Genomic DNA, 21,836 nt, shown 5'->3' with positions numbered 1-21,836 from the left:
CGGGGACACGTGGATGATTTTAGTGTCTCTGTTTTCGTCACGTAAACAGACAAGCTGACCAATCTCCCAAAAAACTCTGTGTGTTCCTTTAACTTGAAATTGAACGCCTCACATCCCTCTTGCCACATTACGGCCCTTGCGATGCCTCCATGGCTCCAAATAGTATTGGCTCCTGTGGCGGGGAGGGAACCGTGGGATTAATTTAGACAGCCGGCCTGTAAATACGGGGAAAGGAAAAAACAAAGCAAACCACCAAAACAGATGAAGAACACTGAGGGATCAATTTGGTTGAATAGATGAACTAACAGATCGGGGACGGAGCCAGAAGCACTAAACATGTTAAAATTAAACTCCGTCTTCTAGCCTGCGTTTCTTGTGTGTCTGTTATATGGATTCAGGATATTGAAAACCGGCAACAACAGGAGCAGGTTATTAGTTAGGAGGCAGTCCTAACTTGTAATTGCGCACTGCTGGCTTTCTTCTGACGAGCATTTAGATTAATTCAGTGGGCATTCAGAACAACTGAGCTGACTCACATGAAGCAGATGTGTTTATGCAATCAAGACGGGCGGTTACACACAGTAGCAAGCTGCCAAACACACAAAACCGCTCACACAGGGGTGCAGCTCTGTGCCCCGTGTCCAGGGCGTTTCCTTCTACCTTTATTAAAGTCCGTTAACTCCTGTTTCCTGTTTCTCCTCCTCCTGTAGCCGGCTGGCAGGAAACGGCTTGACCGACGTCCCCAAAGATGCTTTCGCAGGACTGATAAATCTGAAAGTGCTGTATGTGATGCATTTCTTTTAAGTATACATACACAAAACATATTACCAATTCACGTTGGTTTAGAATGGATGACAGTGTATTAACCTATAAATAAATATTGTAACTTAACAATGATAATGTATTAGTACTTAATGAAAATCTCCCTATTAGAGAATGTATTTGCAAAAATTTACAAAAAAACAAAACTAAATAATGAGTAATGACATAAGTGTTGCTGAGTGATGTACCAGTGTTTCCTGCTGTTTTCTTTATTGAAATGATGTTGTGTGTCACTGAACACTGTGATAGTTTAGAAGCTATGAGGTGACGCATTCTACTATTTGCCAGCAAATAATAAAACTGTCATTACACTCCTTACACCCTTTTATACCCTTTTCATTAAGTACTAACTAATCTGAATACCAATGTTGCATAGGTTGATAGGTTGATTCAGAACATTTTAATATCTCATGATAAAAACCAATGAATTTAGTCAGTGATCTAAATGTAACTTTGATATTTTCACCAATCACCTGCTCTGATTTCTCTTACCTGTTCTCTTACCCAGAATGCTGCAGAACAATCATCTAAAGCAGGTTCCCCCTGAAGCCTTGGAGAACCTGAGGAACCTGCAGTCCTTGTGAGTAATCCTTAACTCAACTTTACACTTGATAATGCTTCACTTTACTTTACAGTGGTCTTACACAGTATTAACCAGAGTTTTAAAGATGCTACAAGTATCATTATATCCCCGAAATGAGTTTTGGGGATATTATGCCGCCTCGTCCGCCGCAGATCCTTCGTGTGAACGCGATAACTTGAACAGTTTTTATAACAATCTTTTAAAATTTGGTATGGACATTGATGACCCCTAGAGGAAGAACTCTATTGATTTTGATGTATTTAAGATTATAATCGGCCTGATGGTGGCGCTATATTTAAAGGTCAAAAATAAAAGGTTTAAAGGGCTGTATCTCCCACACCGTTTGTCCGATTTACATGAAACTTGGTACACATGTCCACCTAACCATACTCTATAAATTTGCCATAGGGACCCTCAAGGTCCGCCTGGAAAAGTTTTGAGATATTTTGAAAAAAAACAAATTTTTAACATCTCCTCCTACACCGTTTGACCGATTACCACCAAAATCGGTCTGTAACATCGATGGTACTACACTCTTTAAATTTTGTTCATAGATTGTTGATATCTACTGTAGTTTTGAAGATATTAACTCTTAAAGTTGTGAAGGAGGCGTTTTTTTCAGTCAGTTTTACATGCTCCAACAGACCAAGCAGTTACATCATCCAGCCTCCATAAGATCAACAAAAACATTTATTGGCATTTCCATGTCAGTATACAATCAAGGCACTCTTTTATCTGGCAGCCTCCTCCAGCACTGGGCTGATTTGAGGAGCGCACTGTACTTTCTCTTCATTTCAGATTAATCATGTTGCTGTATGTTTGAGCAAGTAATAAAATGTATGTAAAATGTAAGTCGCTTTGGACAAAAGCATCTGCTAAATGACGTAATGCAATGTAAATTAAATGGGGAATAGTCCCCATATCAACTCCATTCAACTTCTAACAATCAATCTCATATTCAAAGCCATATGCAGGCCTATAATATTTAGCCTCTGTTATTTGCTCAAACTGGGTATTACCATTGACTAAGTAAAGGAGTGTGATGAAGAAGTGCAATTTACTTTTTTTTTATTATTATTTATTCAAAATTAGCATTTTGACTAGTCCTAATGCAATGAGAGATATCTTAAATTAGCTTTTTGACTAGTCATAATGTAATAAAAGATACCTTAAATTAGCTTTTTGACTAGTCATAATGTAATAAAAGATACCTTAAATTAGCTTTTTGACTAGTCATAATGTAATAAAAGATACCTTAAATTAGCTTTTTGACTAGTCATAATGTAATAAAAGATACCTTAAATTAGCATTTTGACTAGTCATAATGTTATAAAAGATATCTTAAATTAGCACTTCGACTGGTCATAATGAAATGAGAAATATCTTCAGTTAGCATTTTGACAGGTCATATTGTAATTAGAGATATCTTAAATTAGCATTTTGGGGAGTTGAACCCCATCTCCTGCGAGACAGACAGGAGCAGCACAAACTGTCTGGACTGGGTGGCAGGTTGGCTTCAGTGGGAGGCGAGTCGCGTCTCAACTGCGACAGCCAGACCAACATTTGGACTGGCTGGCAGGATCGCTTCAGTGGGAGGCGAACGGTGTCTCTTCGCATCAACCACCAGCTTTTAATAAACCGCCGTCGCTAATCGCCAGACCACACCTGTGGAGCGGCCGGCAGGTTGGCTTCAGCGGGACGCAAACTGCCGGTTTTCACAGCGTCCAAATTTCTCTCAGAAACAAATTTCAGTGAAAAAAGCTACTGGTCTGAAATGAGGAGCATGTAAAAAGTTCCCAAGAGAGCCTCTTTCCACGGTCCGAGCACCAGCTGTGCCAGCTTCATACCTCACCACACAGAGTGTAGTAAGGTATGAAGCTGAACACCTGGAGCTGGGCTGTTTATGCTGCTGCTGATTGTGATGTCATCAGTGCAGCTGAGACAGGCTCTGATTGGTAGAGCGGAGTCCAGCTCTAACCAGTGATGTCATAATCGGTTACAATGGCGAAGCGAAGCCGTGTTCTGATTGGTGGAGGAGAAACAGCGGACCAATCTGCTGATTGAATGCCAAAAATGAGTTTGGATTATTAGAAATGATATTTAGCTTATTACGTAGAACTTTATTTCTATTTGGAGTAAGCTTGTAGATGCATGCATAGATGGTCCAATCATCATGAAACTTGGACAACATGTTCACATATAATGAATGAACATGTGTGCAAAGCCATTCAAATATTGACCAATAGGGGGCGCCACAAAGGCCAGAAAACTGTATCTCCTAATCCAATTGGTGAAATTGCACGAAATTCGGTACACATGCTCTAGGACCATGTCCTAGTCAAAATCTGAAGTTTGGTCTTCATTAGTGAAAGTGGACACTTGGTAATGAAACTTGGTAATCATGTTCCAACCTTTATGTGGAACATGCACACCAATTTCCATACAGATCCGACCAGATTTTGCCCAACAGCAGCATTTTGAGTGTACAGCTAGCACAGTAAAGCCAGTACGAAGTTGGATATTGACAACTTTTAACTTGCTATTACATTCTTCAGTATCAGAACTTGATAGCTTGGGGCCTACTGACAGTAATGTTAATGCAAACTTCCACGTTTCAGCTCTGGCTGCTGCTGGCATGAACCCAGCCATCGCCGCTAGCGGCTATATTTAATTAGTAGTTAAATTTATTATTAAAAATTAAAAATATTAAAAATAGTTAAGGTACATACCCTTTATTATTGGGGAATTAATTGAATGGCTTTTTATTACATCTGACTTAATGAGGCCTTCGAGGATTGGGGAATTTCGGGGATATACCCTTGCTGTCGGCCCCCGACAGTATCCTAGTTTTAAAATCTATAAATAATTACCACGTTAATTTTGAGACATTACTATAATTACTATAAACAAACAAAACTATCACAGAGAAGTTTGGCAGCCTCTATCAGCCTCTACTCTGCATCCTCCATAGTTTCTCCACCTGGTGGATCTGGAGGGAAATCTGCTGGATCGCTTTACAGCACAAAACAGGAAGAGGTTCTGTTCTTCCAGAGCAAACGGAGCTAAAGCTTCATTGTAATTCATTCTGGATAAGAGAGTCAGCTAATTGCCTAAAATGTAAAAATCTAAATGCTACACCAACACCAATATAAGTATCTGTAGCCAGCCACTTCAGTGGAAGCCAACCTACATTTATCCCGCCTTTACTGCAGTGAATTTGTAGGCTGTAGAGCAAAAGTACTGTTATTTAAACGGCGGTTTGTCACTCCATTTCTTGCTCCTTCAGGTGGCTGAAACAAGAACAAAATCTCAAAATTTCGAACTTGCTTTTTAAATTGCTGTGGGGTCGGAGCAACAGTGCGGCAGCAGTGCAGTAAGAACACAGTAACAGGACTCTGTGGAGAGCGACAGGAGTGAACAGGAGGTGGAGGAGGCAGGGAGGGGCGGACAGGATGCTGCTTGGAAGCTGAAACCAAGCCTGCCTGTCTACAGGCTTAGCTGTCTTTAATAACAGAGCCCCGCTCCCTGTGGAAAGACGTATACTTTTGTCTTGATGACAGACAGACCGTATAGCATGTTGAGCCACATTTTCAGGTTTACGTTATGTTTATTCTTGTGCTGTTTGGAGGTGCTGCTCTCCAGAGGCAAGTAAAGACCTCTGATGAAGACTGATGAGCTACACAAACTGAGAGGAACTGTCCATGTTGTTTAGAAATGTGGTGAGGCGGGTCTAGATTACTGTCCAGATAAGAAAAGAAATGTATACATACACACACACACACGCACACACACAGGCATACACATACATGTGCCTGCAAACACGTTTGCACTTACCCTAAAATACCCTCTTTAAGAAGTGAGGAGCAGCGAAATGCCCTCAATTTGAGTAATTTTAGTTTTTGTGAGGCCAATCAGACCTCACAATGATAAAGTACACACACACACACACACACACACACACACACACACACACACACTCTTATGCAAATCAGTCATGATTTTTCCTCTTCTTCTGTTGTAAATCATAGAAGCAAAAAAATATATATATACACAGGTGCATTACTCAGAGACCCAAAACATGCTCAAATACACACACTCACACACACACATGTACACACACACACACATCTTTACTAAATTATTCTCGCAACACTCTAACGCTAAACACGTAGTATAAAACATTTTGTCGCCTTGCCAGAAGTCGTTTTACGGTAATGGCTTTCAGAGACTGACTAAGACAAGCACCACCACTCTCTCTCTCTCTCTCTCTCTCTCTCTCTCTCTCACACACACACACACACACACACACTCATGTCCATGTTCTTGTTCTTAAGAGGATGTTCCTTCATTCCCTAACCTGACCCAAATCCTAATAAATCTAAACAAACTCCTTGTAGAGGTGAGGAGCCAAATTGACCTCACTTTGCAAACACACACACACACACACACACACACATATACTGTACACACACACACACACACACACACGCACCTCTCTGATCCAAACTAAGTGGTCCTCACATTGAGCCCTGTGGCACCTCTCAACATGTTTACCTGATCTGCGTTTCTCCCAGACATTTCTAACCAGCCCGGCACACACTTTACAGCTCACTGTTGTTCAGAAGTGCCAATCTCAACTTCACACTTTAGTCGGGGGGGTGGATGGGTGCGGGAAGTGAAGGGAGGGGGGTGTGGGGGGGGGTTTAGGCAAAGGCCACGTGCCAGCTGCCTGCCTGTGGTTGTGCCAGGACCCTTTGTCAGACAGCTCTGTCCCACCGCGCATGTCAACACCATAAATTACTACCATGCACCGAAAGAATGCGAAGACCTCCCTGATCGAGAACGCCTCTTCTGAATCAGAGGCTTGTGCTATATGGAGCTGTGGTATTCTATATTAATATGAGCCAGTCAAAACAAGACAGTGTGCTTTTTTCTTACTGGGTACACTTTAAAAAAAAAAATGTCCATCTTAACTATTAATTTAATGTTATGTCTAGTCCTCACACAAAAAAAAACATGCAAAAAAAGAGATAATTGTACTTGTTTCAACACAATTCAGTTCAAAAGACGTTTCTAGAAGCAGGTGACGATATCGCGAAATGTAAAAAGAGAGATTTCCGCATGTAAAACAATGCATATGCAAAAAATATCTTCTCTTTAATGAGTTTAGGCACAGCCAGGGGAACAGATGCACAAATATTTCAGCCAGAAGTCTCCTTCCTTCCTTACATTTTGTGATTTTCATCGGTTTCATGCTCCTGTCTGAGTGTCAGAGACGGTTGCCCCATCACAATCAAAATATATAGTAGTCTTTTGTCTTGGGATTTTTTTTTTAAACAAGCTGAATTATATTGAAATTATCTCACTCTACTGGTAGACCCTTTCACTTGTTTCAAGAAAAATTTGACTTTACGTCTCAAAATGAGATTCAAATGCTTGTTAAGATCAATACTTTTTAACCGTGTACTCAGATATTTTTAACAGTGTAGTTAACGTTTTGTTACTTGCATGGAGAGACGAGTGTGTTTTTCATCATTTTCCTCTCGTCTCATCCTCTGAAATTTTGACCTTTTTTGGGGTGCGCATTAACTGGGTAGCACAGACAATTCATATCAAGTAAATGGAAGGTGGCATCTTCTCTTACAAAATAATTGATAGCGCAATATACTGTATATATTTTAAACAAGCTGAAATATATTTAAATTGCCTCATCGTATTGGCAGATGTTTTACGTAAAAATAGGACTTAAAGCCTCAATAAAAGATTCAATAACTTGTTAAGATTTTGACACTTTTGAACTCAGTAAGATAAACTCAGTGTCTTGTTTTGAGTTAGTTTGTCTAGTTAATTTGTGTCCATCTTGTGTCCAAACCTGTAGTATAGAGGTAATTTGAATTATGCATTAGACTTCAAGCATTTTTTTAAAAAAAGAGGTGATTATTGTCATCATTATTGCCTCTGATGTACTGTATATTCTGAACTGTGTAAATGGCTTCCTGAATTCTCCCTTAAAGGAAAAATCCACCCTAAAACATAAAGTTTCATCCTGCCTTGTCTCATGTAACTCCCGCCAGGCGTCTGGATGCCAACTTCCTGGCCCGCCTGCCGGCCTCGTCCCTCCGGGGCCTCGCCTCGCTGCGTCACCTCTGGCTGGACGACAACCTGCTGTCCGAGCTGCCTGTCGGGGCTCTGTCCGCTCTGCCGGCGCTGCAGGCCGTCACCCTCGCCCTCAACAACATCACCCGCATCCCCGACCGGGCCTTCCGCTCCCTCCGCCAGCTGGTGGTGCTGTGAGTGACGCTGTGTGTGTTCACGGATGTTAGACTGAGGGGACAAACTGTTACGATACACTGTTGTCGGATACAAACTATATCTGCAAAAATTGCTCAGGAGGGAAGAAATTAATACTTAATTTCTCACTGAGGCATGTAGGCCTAGTTTTGATTTTATACAACAGCTTTAAAATAATAATCTGCCACATTTTCATATAAATTAATGTCTGTTTTGCTCTGTCACTGATTTTTATAACACAATAGTGATTCAAGATATATCCAGTTCATGAAAGTTTTGCCATTTGTTGTTGTCAGAATTGAATTTGGGCAGATAGAATGAATCTGCAGCGTCTCAGTTAGTGTGGATGGGACGCTCCTCTCTGCTGCAGACACACTTTGTGATTTAGGCTGATAAGACAGGTGGATCTTTACATCAAAATCTGGCCTAGTGCAGCTGTAACAGTATACAGTATACTACTTTATACTTATAATACACACTTTATAGTGTGCAAAAGGCTGGATGTTTCTTTTCACTCTTTGGCCTACAGGCTTCTTTCTTTCTTCCTCTCAATTCAATTCAATTCAATTCAGTTTGCTTTACTGGCATGAATGTTATAAAGAAACAATATTGCCAAAGCATTCAGGAATGAAACAGTACAAATAATCAATAATAAAATATATTTTTAAAAAAAGATAACTTCTTAAAAAAATTAAAAAGTTCAAAAAAATATGAAATAGTTATGAAATAGATTATGAAAAGCAACTAATGGGAGTTAGAATCATATACTCTCTATCTATCTATCTCTCTCTCTCTCTCTCTCTCTCTCTCTCTCTCTCTCTCTCTCTGGTTACATTTTGTCTTCTACCAGTAAAGCATATTGATTTTTCTCCGACCCTAGACATCTCCATGACAACCAGATCCACTCTCTGGGCGAGAGCTGTTTCGACGGTCTGCACAACCTGGAGACCCTGTGAGTTGACCTTTGACCTTTGAAGTACAGCAAGTAGACATGATGCTAAAGAGGATCACAAGACAACAACTAATGTTTTGTGCATGATCCATATTCTGCCTGCACACAATGAACAAGTTGGTGAACTAATAAATGGTTTAGGAAGGTATTGTTCATCACCAACTGTTTCAAAATATTGAGAATATTCTTGACACAAGCTAAATTATATTGAAATTGTCTCAGCCTACTGGCAGATGCTTTCACTTGAAATAAGTCTTTAAGCCTTAATATGAGATTTAAATACTTTAAGATGGACATTTTTACAGTGTATTTAACGTTTCCAGCATTTTCCTCTAGTCTCATCCTGTGAAAATTCACACCTTTTGGGTGTGTTTGGGTAGCACATGCATGTCAAGTAAATAGCTGTTAGAACAGTTATTCCAAAATAAAATATCCACAATTTAATAAAAGAGAAATCTACTCTTACAAAATAATCAACTACCATAACCTGAAAATAAACTGTTTTTAAAGGATAGCAGGTAGGATAGCGGCTTAAGCCCTCGGTTGACAAAAAAATAATCACATTTTAACCGACTAGATCTAGATTTCAGAGCTACTGAATGATTAACTTGATTTAAATTTTTTATGCCAAAAATGGTAATTAGCATTTTGGAAACAAACTTCAGGTTTAGCAAAAAAAGTCCCTCAGAGCACAAACCTCTGCCTACTGAATAATTCTCCAATTTGCTGTTACACCCAAACGCATCGTTCCTATCATTTAAATATTTTTAAGTTAAATTGATTTCTTGAGCCTGTCAACATACCCATCAAGCCTCTGTCTTTGTTAGTTTCATATGGCTAAAAAACAGTAATCGTCTAATTAACATCATCTAATGGTGGAAATCCCAGATCCGGATCAACACCAAAATCGAATCAACTGTTCCTAGGCCCAAAGCCGATCTGTCCAATAAATTTCATGGAAATGCGTTCACAAGTTTTTGAGAAATCCTTCTGACAGACAGACAGACAGACAGGACAGAAAACATACTGTAGCTCCTGGGTGGAGGTAAAAAAGAAACAGAAACAGAGCAGGTATGCTGCTCTTCCTAGCCGGCATGCATGACAGGAGCGCTTTGAGTTCGTCTTTACAGGAAAGCTCTCTGGGTTTATCCCTAAGTGAGCCACCACTGCAGTTCAAACGGCGCTGGGCGGCCTCATCTGGAGCATCACAGTGTGTGGTCACAGCACAGGCCGCTCACAATTACCCTCAATCTAGGATGCACGTGTTTTCCTGACTGTTTGGATGCAATACCCAAACAAGCCCGCAGGCACATGGAGCGTCAGACAGGACAGACAGCGCTCATTATTCTGGGATATAACACAGGAGCGGGGGTGGGGTGGGGGGGGGGGGGGGGTTGGGCCGGGGGCAGCAGTGGTTATGATACAGAAGGATTTGTCTTTGTGAAGGAAAAGAAAATTGAACAGCAGAACTCTAAGGAAGTTGTTTGTATCCCTCTAAAAAAAAACAAAAAGGACGGGTCATTTTCAACACATATGCGTGTCTAGTTTGGGTTGATCCACATTTGTGTTGCTTTTAAAAACAAGATTTATGTTATTAACAATATCTTCTGAGTCAGTATGTGTTGTTATGGAGATATTTGTTGTTGCTGAAAGTGAACATGGATGCGCGTCGTCCCGGAGCAGCTGCTGACCCGTCCTGCTCCCAGACAGCAGGGTGGGATCTGCATCTGCATATGTAGATTCAGTCTGGCAGCTTTATTACAGCATAATGCATCTGGCTGGCATTTATCTAGATTGGCCTATTACTACGTAGACCTATATAAGATAGATCCGCTTGCGGTCTCTTTGTTTCTCAGCAGACATACACATGGGAGGAAAGGAAGGCCAATCTTCTATAGACAAACGCAGATGTCTGATTTCATTTGATCAGGCTTTTTTTTTTAATCTTGCAATGTTCATTTGAAGAGCTAATTATCAAAAGCCATATATCCATTTATCTTTGGATCTTTGGAAAAGAGTGAAAGCACTTGGGTATGATATTGGCACTTGCAGCACAATTCATGTGGCTCAATATGTTTCTGGTCAAACATATTGAACTGGTTGCGTACTTGCTTTCAACTCTGAGAGCGCCTCTGAGGAGAAATTATACAGCATAGTTCCCAAATGTGAAAAGGAAGAGGTGTTGATTTTTATTAGAATTTTAGCTGTGAAGCACTTTGATGATCACCTGTATACATATGTTTTTTTACAGTCTATGGGTTGAACAGAGCGATGAGTATGAAATGATTAATGTGAAAAATGCAGCAGACATCAAACCAAAAGATCAAATCAAAAGATACAAAGTTTTTGTGTGATTTTACATTACAGTAAAATCTTTTACCCCTTTATGTTTGTTGCTTTTTTACATGATTTAAATAAATCACACCGGAATTTTACGCATTTGTCTATTTTGTGAGCATTTTAGGATGCTTTTAGCAACAAAAAAGGCAACACATTTTGTGTTTTTTTTTTTTTTACACATTGTTGTGCTGAAAAAAATGATCAGCTTGTGTTAAATGGGCTAACAAGCCGATTATGCTGAAAGCAACACAGAACGTGTCGCTTTGATGTTGGTGTGTTATAAAATTGTTGTTTTGAACAGGCGTATAAGAAAGTAGGACATCAGGAGAGCCTCTGAAATCCCTGAAGAGTTTATTATGAAAAGCTATATATCCATTATGGAAAGAAAATTCTAACTTGAAGTTCAACAGTCAAAATGTCTAAATTATAGGATCTGATCTGTAAAAGTGTTATTTTGTCAACCATGGACTAAGGTAACCATGTCACGTCGAATCAAATCCGTCTTTCTGCACGTTATGCAGAATTCTGCTGAGGAACTGATGAAGACTTAATGCTCTCCATATGATGTGACTATTATCCCTCGTTTAGCATCTACTCTGGCTGTTGATTTTAAAATAATACTGATCATTTTAAGGCTCCTAGCCACATCTCAGGTCTTTAAACCCCTCCTTGTTATTCTTAAGTCTGGGCTGAACCGGTGAGCAGGCCTGCAGCACCAGGCAGCGCTCTGCTCAGCAGCTCAGGCTGTGAACATCACCGCCGTCCTTTAAATCACTTTAATAGACATTTTTACAGACTGGTTTTACCTCTTCTTTTTTTGATGTTTTTGCATGTTTCTTCTTTTGTAACCATGTTTTTAATTCATGTCTGACATTTATATTGTCTATCTTATTAACTTTATTATTGTTTCATTATCTATGAAGCATTGTTATTATTATTAGTAGTATAAGTAATAGTAATACCAGTACAAGCAGCCGCAGTAGCAACAGTAATAGTAGTAGTAGTAGTCGTAGTATTAGTGGCAGTAGTAATACAAGTAGTAGTGGTACTAGTCGTAGTAGCAATTGTGATATTAGCATTAGTATATTAGTATTATAATGATTAGTATTAATATCATCAGTATTCATGTCCTCTCTCCAGAGATCTGAGCTCCAACAGACTGGACAGTTTTCCTGCTGCCGTCAGATCCCTGATCAGCCTGAAGGAGCTGTGAGTCACACTCACACACACAAAAAAATCAAAAATTTAATTTTTGATTTTGATTTTTCAGTTTTATTTTCTGAAAAAGGTTCATACAGGTAGATCCTTTCCTGAATGAAAAAATTAGAAAAAAATCTTTATCATCAACCAATGAAAAACAGTTGACCCAAACAGATGCTGTACATCGCTGTCAGGGGAAAATCTTTTATCTCCAATCTTTTATTTCACAAGCTAAGAAATCATTTATTCAATTTATCTAATGGGTTTTGAAAGACTTTCATGAACTCATTTTCTCCACCAGTAGAGGAACCACGTAAACTTTCAACTCAAGTTAAAACATGACAATCACCAAAATTATGAGGTTTTCACATGACAGCAGTGAATAGGCGTCTCTAGAGCCACACAACACTTTCAATTTAAAACGGTTTGACTAAGTCCTGGGTGTTCACCCACAGGAACCTCCACAGCAACAACATTAAAGCCATCCCAGAATACTCCTTCATCGGAAACCCTTCCCTGGAGACAATGTGGGTACCTTCAAGCTGTTTTGATCTAATCATGATTAGCTGGATTCCTTTTCAATCACCTCATCGCCTGTAACATATAATATATACTGTTTTTCAATGCTTATTTCCTCATTGAAGGCCATATATTTTTTTAATTATTCAATTTTAACAGGTATCAAAAAAATCACTTACATAAATGACCATGTACATTTTAAAATTAAGTAAGAAAAATGCTAAAATTGTAATAGAAAAAGCGAAGGATCTTGCAGATTACCACTTTAATGTGTTTAACAGTATTTTGTTAAGATGTGATTTTTGTCTAACAGAAACATCAAGAACAATCCGGTTCAGACTGTGGGGGGGTCGGCCTTCCAGCAGCTGGCTCAGCTCCGCACTCTGTAAGGCACCAGCAGTCCTCATCATATAGATATAAATATATAGATATATATATACTGTATATATACCAATATGGAGAGGCAAGAGGAAAGAGAATTTCCCCACTAAAGTATCTCACTAAAAATAATCTCTATTTATTATTTTACCACGCTGCAAAGCCTCTTCGGATGGTCTTGTGAAATTATCTTGTATGTGAAGAGTTTTATTTCAAAAACAAGTCCAGCATTTGGTAAAAGTGACATCTACTCTGGCAAAGTGATCACTGGCATGAAAATAAAACTGGAAATCCACTTAATTTATCCATCCATTTATTATCTTTTCCCTATAGCTACATTTTTGAACATGGAAACATCCCTATTTTTTTTTTATTTGGAATTTGAAGTAATGTGGTTTTTATTCTAAAATGGATAGATGCCATTTTGGAATCAAACCCATCACAAGTTATAGATGTAAATTTTTTAGCATTCTGCATTTACTTTGATTATTTATTTTTTCTTTCTGGGAAATAAGCCCTGTGGGTCTCTTTGGCTCGTCCAGCATTCTTAAGTTATTTAGGCATTTTAACAAAATAATTCAACATTCAATAATGCTGAATTAATCAATAATGTAAATAACAGGTGAAACTGGAAAATGTTTAATAATTCAGTGAGTTTTAATCATGTATATAAAAATGTATACCTACTTTTGAAAAACTGTGCATTACAAAAAAACTGTATTTCTATTTTATGTGCTGCTCCTGTTCCCCTGTCAGCTCCCTGAGTGGAACCAGCAGCATCACGGCGTTCCCGGACCTGAGCGGCACCAACAGACTGGAAACACTGTGAGTCTGCAGTCACCAAACCAAACCCGCTCATCTCTGTCCTGCTGATACGTACTGGACCGTGTGGTGAAAAGATTCATCCAAAGCACTTCATAGTAACATTAGCAGTGGTGGAAAGAGTACTAGAATGTCCTACTCAAGTAGAAGTATCGTTACTTTGCTGACAAAAGTGCTGGCGTAAAAATCTGCTTAAGTAAAAGTGTCTCATTGAAAATGTCCTCAGAGTAAAAGCTACTGAGTTCCTTTTTAGAAAAGAGAACGTTGTTAGCTGTGATCTTTTCCATGTGATTCTAAAAGGAGAGAGTTCAAACTAGATTATTTTAATTGGACAATTTAGAAATTGCACAATAAAGTGCAAAAACAGTAAAAGCCAGATTACTCTTTTCTTCTTTGCTGACTGACTGTTCACTGCATGTGAATGGCTCCACAATTGGCCAATTTCTGCTTGTTGTTGCTATGGATAATCTACAAAATCTGTCCCCTGTAATGGATGTGATTTAAAATGTAGTGAAGTGTAATACTTCAGTGAAAAATGTACTTAAAAGTAAAATTACTGACTTTAAAAAATATTCCATGAAGTACACAGAAAAGCTACTGAATTACAGTAATGTGAGTAAATGTAATTAGTTACTTCCACACTTGACCAACGAGTTGATCTGACTAACTGTGTATTCTCACCTCTCAGCTCCATCACAGCGACCCACATCTCCTTCATCCCCAGCTCCGTCTGTCAGCAGCTGCCCGACCTGCACAAGCTGTTAGTTTACACTCGCATCTCATTCTCATTTAATTTAATTTTATACACTTAGCCGTTATCCAGAACGACTTGAGTGAGCAGACTTCAGCATCTTGCTCAAGGACACTCATTCAGAACCTGTGACCTTTCTGTGATGGAACAGTCTCTATTCTGGCCCCTGTAGTTAGGCTGAGTTTGTTTATGGGTGTTTAAGTTGTAATTATCATATTTCCGACGGTACTTGAAGGCACCTCGAGATCGCTAAACATCCAGAATGTGGTTTCGGTTGAAATATCCTACAAATGAAAGATGAAGTATCTTGTTGGCATGGAAACGGTGACAGTTATTCTGTAGAGCGGCGGACTTCTTCCCTCTTTCAGTTAGTTTGTAGAAGCATTGTCTGTAAGTAAAATAATTCATAACCTACTTACCCTTTGATTTAGATGATATTTATATGGACGATCGTTTACGGGGGTATTTACGTGTTGTCATGACAACTGTATGTTTATCAGTTCTGTGTAACCGATCTTGCTATGAGGGATATGATTTGTATATGGTAGCATATTTCAGGGTTTGTAACAATATTATACCTCACGTAAAGCTAGTGAGAATTAAGCTTGGTGTTCAGCATACTTATACTTATAGCTTGTTTGTTTCTTTGTTTCAGTTTTACTCTGTTTCTAGTACTGCATCGACGAACTGGTGCTAATAAATCAACTGTCAACACTACAGCTGCTGGAAGGAGTTTATCTATCTGTTAAGCTTAAGAAGGGGACTCTTTTGCGAGGACAGAACAGTCTCTTAAAGGAATAGTTCACCCAAAAATCATCTACTCACCCTCATGCCAGTTGAAACATAGATGAAGTTTGTCCATATAACACACAGGGAGGCTGCCAGCACAACTCCATAGCAGCCTTCTCCAAAACAGCTGAAGTCAGTGGGGACCGGTTCTTCAGAGTTCCAGAAAGACCTACAGTATATTTACACCATAATTTAGTGCAAATCTTAACTACAGCTGATTGATTTGCAACAAATAATGGTGTATAGGTCTTTCTATTCACAGTGTGATTGTTTGGCTGTTTTAGTTTTGGAACTAAAGAACTGGTCCCCATTGACTTCAGTTGTTTTGGAGAAGGCTGCTACCAAGTTGTGCTGGCAACCTCCCTGTGTGTTATATGGACTAACAAATTTCACCTGTGTTTCATTTGGCATGAGGGTGAGTAGATGATGACAGAATTTTTATTTTTGGGGGAACTATTCCTTTAAGTCACCAGGCCGCCTCTCTGCCTCTATATACACATAAATATGCCGATGTTATTCAGGAGATTTAACTGTCCCATCTGCAATAACCCAGACTCAAGCTTGTGTCCCAATTATGAGAAACCCAAATATGAAAAACGTATATATATGTGGGATATGCAAAAAAAATAACCAGGATATGTAGACACATTCTACTGTTTATTGTTGGCTTTTGCAGATTATGAAAGATCCTTTTCATTTGGAATATTCTGCTTATTCCTGTGTATGGGGATATTTGTCCCCCGCGATGAAATCGGGAGGAACTATAGATTGTTATAATTTGGATATGCTCATGCTAGAAACAGCTTAATCTTAATGACATTAATCAGGATACAGGCTATTTGCTGGCATGAGTGGGAGGAATTTTCTTCTATCAAAGGACCATGAGATTTATAATATTTTTTACTCACATCATCCAACTCCACATGGGCTTACAAGACACATCCATACTGCACCCTTTGATTGTATACAGAGTCCTAAAAGAACACAAAAGCATCCTTGAAATTTTCTTATACAGAATCCACCTTTTTTGAAGTATTTCATAATCATCTAACCCAAACACACCATGTAACCTGTTTTCTGTCTGTAGGGATCTGTCACATAACCTGATCCAGAGTCTGCCCAGCTTCAGCAGCTGCAGAAAGCTGCAAAACATGTAAGTGATCAGCTGTATTAGATTAGGTTGTTTTCACTTTTGCATGTTATAGTCTATGTTATAGTTATAGTTATTTTTACTGTCTTCACTCTACTCTCGATTGAGCCAGATGAAACTTGTTTTGTCTTTCCAGAGATCTGCGTCATAACTCCATACATCAGGTCCGTCCAGGAACTTTCCGGCACATGAAGGAACTCAGATTGCTGTGAGTGACAGAAGCTCTGAACTCAGATCACAGACAGGAAACTATTTTCAACAAACACATGACATGAACGACAAATATCTTGTTCTGGGTAGAAATGTGCCCAAAGAGAGCTCTGTAAAAATCCACATCACCCCTGTAAACATAATCACACAAAAAAAAATTGTCTCCCTGCTGCTCTGGAGGCAGAAAAATAATCTGATTGGTTGAGTTAAACCTCAATGGGCGGAGCCAAAGATCCACAGCTTTAAAGTCGAGATGAAACGGCATTTCGAGAGTATCTAACTTCCGTATCGTGACGTATTTCCGAGTGAAACAGGAAAGACAGGCGGGACGTAACGTTGGGAGGAATTTGATTTGAACATTGAAAAGTGGGCGTGTCATAACACCCGAAGACACACCGAAGTACCATGCTGTTGCTAGCTAGCTAACTAATGAAGCTTAGCTCTGTGGCTAAAAATTGAAGATTGATTGATGGGTGGATGTCATGATATTATTGGTTGAAATTAGTTACGGGCATGCTTACGTAAGCACATGGCATATTTTGTTTTACAGGAAGAAAACATGATTGAATTTTGATATAAGAATACAAAGAAATTGATTTTTTGTATTTTTTTTGGCATATATTGTTAAATAGGTGCACAATATGACCGGGGATGTGATCTAAGAGGGTTAAAAAGGCATTTTTCATTTCATCTCGACTTTAAAGCACAAGTTAGCTAACTGGCGAACTTGAATGGCAAAGAAGGAACTCTGGTCAATATAAATATAAACAGCAAAGACTTCTTTCAGGACCATTCATGATGTTGAAGGTCAGCAGCTAGCTAACTACCTTACCTAGATAGCTATGGATAGATTACATTTTTTAAGTTTGTAGCGCTAGGCTTCATAATATTAGCTTCCTCCTCTCTTACCTCGTTCCTTTTTCACTGGGTTTCAGTCTCTGTTAGTTGGCTCCGCCCACTGAGGTTTAACTCAACCAATCAGATTATTTCTGCCTCCAGAGCAGTTCTGCCTCTAAGAAAAGTTTGCATAGCTACAACTCCAATCTGTGGTATTTTTTCTATAATTCAACATTAGTAACTTTGTGCTTTGAAAAGCAGAACGGCACACAGTATAGCTGCAGTTGATATTCACCTCTCTCTCCCTCAGTGACCTCACCTCCAACCGGCTCTCCTCCGTCTCCCTGGACGGTCTGCAGAGCCTCACCCATCTGAAGCTGGCGGGGAACCTGCAGCTGAGAGCCGCCCTGCCCCTCCACCAGCTGCCCAGACTCAGGTAACGGTGCTCATAGCCCCGTGCGGTGTGTCCTGTTAAGTGGACCTGGCTCTGGATAAAGGCAGCAGGGTGGCACAGTGAAAAGAGACTGTCTTCAATTAACTGTCTGAAGGATGTGAGTTCAAGCCCCTCAGGAACAGAGGTCAGCAGCAGTCAAAGTATCACAAAAAGGGTTAAATACAATATTAATGTATTAAAAAAATGCAAATTTACTGACAGCATAAGATCTACTGATAGTACTTTAATGTATTACAGTAAAAGCTCAGACTTCAGATCTGATTGATAAGCTTGGTGGGTCAAAAAAATAAATTATGCATCGTTGTGATAGTACTCTCTTGTAGTACTCTTGAAATAGTATTCTGCAAATTGTTGGAATTTCCCTGTTGGTACATGCATTTAAACACATTTCCATGCAAGTTTCTAATTTTTAATCAGTTTTGTATTGTGGTTATCTATTTGAACATTTGACATATGAATTAGCAAGGTGCTACAATATTAGTGATTGCAGTACACTGATGCTGTCAGAAGAAAGTCAAGTATCTGCAAGAATACTTTTCAGGAAGGAAGAAAATAATAATTAAATTATCTATTTTCTCATAGACGCCCATGTATTTTTTCAACACCATATATACATCATAGCACTTTTCAACACCCATGTATATCCTTGAAATTTTATTTATTTAAATTTTACAAGTTTCAAGGGCCCAAGGGTGATGAAACTCACTCATAAATGACCATGTAAACTTTCAAATCAAACTAAAGTTAAAACACCATAATTGCTGTTATGTGGTTTTTCAGTGATATTTTTGCATTGTAATGACTTCATGTGTTTTGTTCCCAGGGTGGCAGAGATGCCGTTTGCCTCACAGTGCTGTGTGTTTCTTCACTGTGTCAGGTCAAAGAGCCTCCACACCTGGAGCCCCGACAGTGTGGACAACATCAGTAAGAAAACTCTGACTTTTCTCATTATAATAATAAGCACTCTGATTCAGAAACATGAACCTGTAAGCACTCATGGTGGGAGAGCATGCTTTTCAAAAAGTAAAGGAGTGCAATTTGACCACCCGGAAATTACTTGTATTTCTCTTATTCCCACGGATAACTGGCCAAATGTAGACGACATGATATGTCATCATATCGAGATATTTCCAGCAGCTACAAAATGATTCAGTGATCTAAAACATCAGCGGTAAACGTCAGGTTTTGGTGTCAGTCCCTCAGAATCAAAGAGCGAGGGCTTCTTTCTAGAGCCGCCATTTTGCACCAAGAGACGTTCAACAATCATACAGGGAGAAATCCATCGTAGAAGAGGAGAGAGACCAATTTCTCCACCCACAGGAGCAGGAGAGAGACCAGAATGCAGTGTAGACAGTTTGCAGCTTTGTGGATCTGTTGTTGGTAGTTTGTGAAATACAATGCAGGCATTCTGGGAAATGTAGGAAATCACTAACTGAAGTAGAAGTAGACGAGGCAGGTTGAGGGAAAGTGGGTTCACCAAAAAAGTAAATTACAACACTTCACCACAAAAGATTTTTCTTTAACTTTAAAGTGATTACTTGTCATATTTTCATAGAGAGCCATAATCCAGAGGACTTGACCATGGAGTTTAGTGGTGAGACGAGACCACAGCCTGCCGTCCGCTGTTCCCCAACACCAGGTGAGTCTGCAGTGACGATAAAGAGGTTTGCTCCAAAATGAGATGTCCACCATCCGAAAGAAGTGACACTTACTATTACAAAATGATTGATAGGACAAAGTTAAAACCAGTTAGTGCTTCTTAAAGGATAGCGCAGGCAGCTTAAGTCTTTGGATGACAAATCTATATCACTTTTACAGACTGCACCCTTTATATTTTAGAGAGATTTTGAATGATGAATTTCAGATAATATCTTTTTATCTTTTTGTAATGTTACATTGACAATGTGAGATGGAAGCGTTGATCAAAATGAGTAATAGCATGCAGGGTCATCTGCATATACTGTATAACCTATCATCATAAATCACACAGTTAAATCCTCTAAAATGTTATTAAGAAAAAAGCTGAAGTTACCTCGTCTGTCTCCGTCTCCAGCTCCACCCCGGCTGTGCCAGAACTCCTCCGCTCCCCGGTTGCTTCAGTTCAGCGTGTGCTCCATCTCCATCCTCTCCATCGCCTTCAACTTCCTGGTCCTGGTCTCCGTCTTCCTCTCCTCAGCATCCAAACCCACCGCCCAGCGTCTTCTAGGCGTTCTCTTCTGGCTCCGTTTCCTCGCGGGCCTCTCCGGCGCCACCTTGGACGTGACGGACGTCAAAACCGCGGGCTGCTTCGAGGCTTTCGGCCCGTGGACGCAGACCGAGGCTCCGGGATCTGGAGTCATGGACTTCCTCTTCGCTCTGTCCTCCGAGGCCTGCGTCTTCCTCATGATGGCCGTCGTCTTCGAGCAGAAAAACTCTACGAGCCGCGACTTCAACTGGCCGAAGGTTTGGAAGAGGCGCGGGGGCGTTCAGGTCGCCTCGGCAGTTTGTTGCACCCTGGCTCTGGCTGTTACCGCCTTGCCTCTTGTTATCACGGGTGAGATTAGCCTCTCTTCTCCCTGTGTGTCCCATAGACGCTCAGTGTGCTGGGGCTACAACGCAGCCCTATTGTTGTTTAACGCCTTCTGTTACCTGTTCATGACCGTCACCCACACTTTTCGTCGGCGTCATCGGGAGAAAGTGACGTTAAAGCCGCCGGGTGTCCAGGACAGAGCCACGACCAAACTGACGACGTTCCTCCTCCTCACAAACACTTCGCTTTTCTTCTCCGCGACCCTCCTCTCCTTCTCCTCCCTGCTCCATCTCCCTTCCCTCCCCGGCCCAGAAGTCGACGAAGCCGTGGCGTTGCTCATCGCGGCCCTCCCTGCCTGTCTGGATCCGTTACTCTACATGTTCCTCAGTCCGCATTTCAGGGAAGAGCTTCGCTGTCTTCTCCAGCAGGCGTCGTACAGGCTGAAGACAGAACAAGACACTGGACATTTGGCCGAGAGCTCAGAGGACGCAGACAAACTATCCTGTAAATCCATGCAAACTCTAGTCTCTGTTTCATTGTAAGAGGCCTTTCTCTCCACGCCTGCCTTGCTTCTCAATGAAGTCGAGTCGTAAAGGTTGCTTTGCTTTTTAAAGGTCCCATATTCTACACTTCTACTTTATTTTCTGTCTTGAGGTCCATTCAAAGCTGTGTGTGTGGTGTCATGCACCAAAAACACTCTCAATCCATTTCTCCACGTTCATTTTCCAGCATCTCTCTGAGCCTTACCAAGAACAGGCTGTTTCTGTCGCCGTGTCTTTAAGGCTCATTAATATTAACGACCCCTCTGTTCTGATTGGCTAACCGTTTCAAGAGTGAAACGTGAGACGGCGCGGCGCGGCGGCTACAGGTAGGGAAAACTCTCCGGTAATAAACGATGACGACCGCTCGACCGCTTTGAAAAAAACACTTTGTTAGTCTATTATTTCTTACAAAAATGATAATGAGCGAACCTTTGTGACGCCGCAAAGTTACAGAAGTCCAAACGGCTCGTTTAGAGGCTCGCTTTTCTAATATGGATTGTGTGGATTTAGTTGGCGACCGTGCGTTTTGATACTTTCACCATGTTTAGATAGACCATCCAACTCCTTTATCATCACAGAGGCAAGGGGAGTCCTGCTTTACACCATATGGGACCTTTAATAAATGTTAAAAACAAACTTGTACGCTTCAATTTTTTACACTGAACTTACTAAACTCCTAGGAAACAC

The 21,836-nt window shown here is 40.1% G+C and overlaps 1 protein-coding gene across 1 annotated transcript in view; it reads left to right on the top strand.

The window, feature by feature from the left end:
• The window catches only part of LOC139915910 (leucine-rich repeat-containing G-protein coupled receptor 5-like), a 29,044-nt gene extending 7,895 nt beyond the window's left edge, over positions 1 to 21,149 (top strand). Inside the window, exons 3-16 of the mRNA XM_078283030.1 lie at positions 711 to 782; positions 1,331 to 1,402; positions 7,480 to 7,695; positions 8,577 to 8,648; positions 12,129 to 12,197; positions 12,644 to 12,715; positions 13,021 to 13,092; positions 13,842 to 13,910; positions 14,596 to 14,667; positions 16,535 to 16,600; positions 16,734 to 16,805; positions 17,955 to 18,080; positions 18,922 to 19,022; positions 20,152 to 21,149. Coding sequence (XP_078139156.1) covers positions 711 to 782; positions 1,331 to 1,402; positions 7,480 to 7,695; positions 8,577 to 8,648; positions 12,129 to 12,197; positions 12,644 to 12,715; positions 13,021 to 13,092; positions 13,842 to 13,910; positions 14,596 to 14,667; positions 16,535 to 16,600; positions 16,734 to 16,805; positions 17,955 to 18,080; positions 18,922 to 19,022; positions 20,152 to 21,149 — 2,149 coding nt within the window. The remainder of the gene's footprint in view (positions 1 to 710; positions 783 to 1,330; positions 1,403 to 7,479; positions 7,696 to 8,576; positions 8,649 to 12,128; positions 12,198 to 12,643; positions 12,716 to 13,020; positions 13,093 to 13,841; positions 13,911 to 14,595; positions 14,668 to 16,534; positions 16,601 to 16,733; positions 16,806 to 17,954; positions 18,081 to 18,921; positions 19,023 to 20,151) is intronic.
• Positions 21,150 to 21,836: the final 687 nt, after the last annotated feature.

Source organism: Centroberyx gerrardi, chromosome 4 (assembly GCF_048128805.1).
Source record: "Centroberyx gerrardi isolate f3 chromosome 4, fCenGer3.hap1.cur.20231027, whole genome shotgun sequence".
NCBI classification, from domain to species: domain Eukaryota; kingdom Metazoa; phylum Chordata; class Actinopteri; order Beryciformes; family Berycidae; genus Centroberyx; species Centroberyx gerrardi.
The sequence above is the reverse complement of the archived record's forward strand: the minus strand, read 5'-3'. Positions and strand labels throughout refer to the sequence as shown.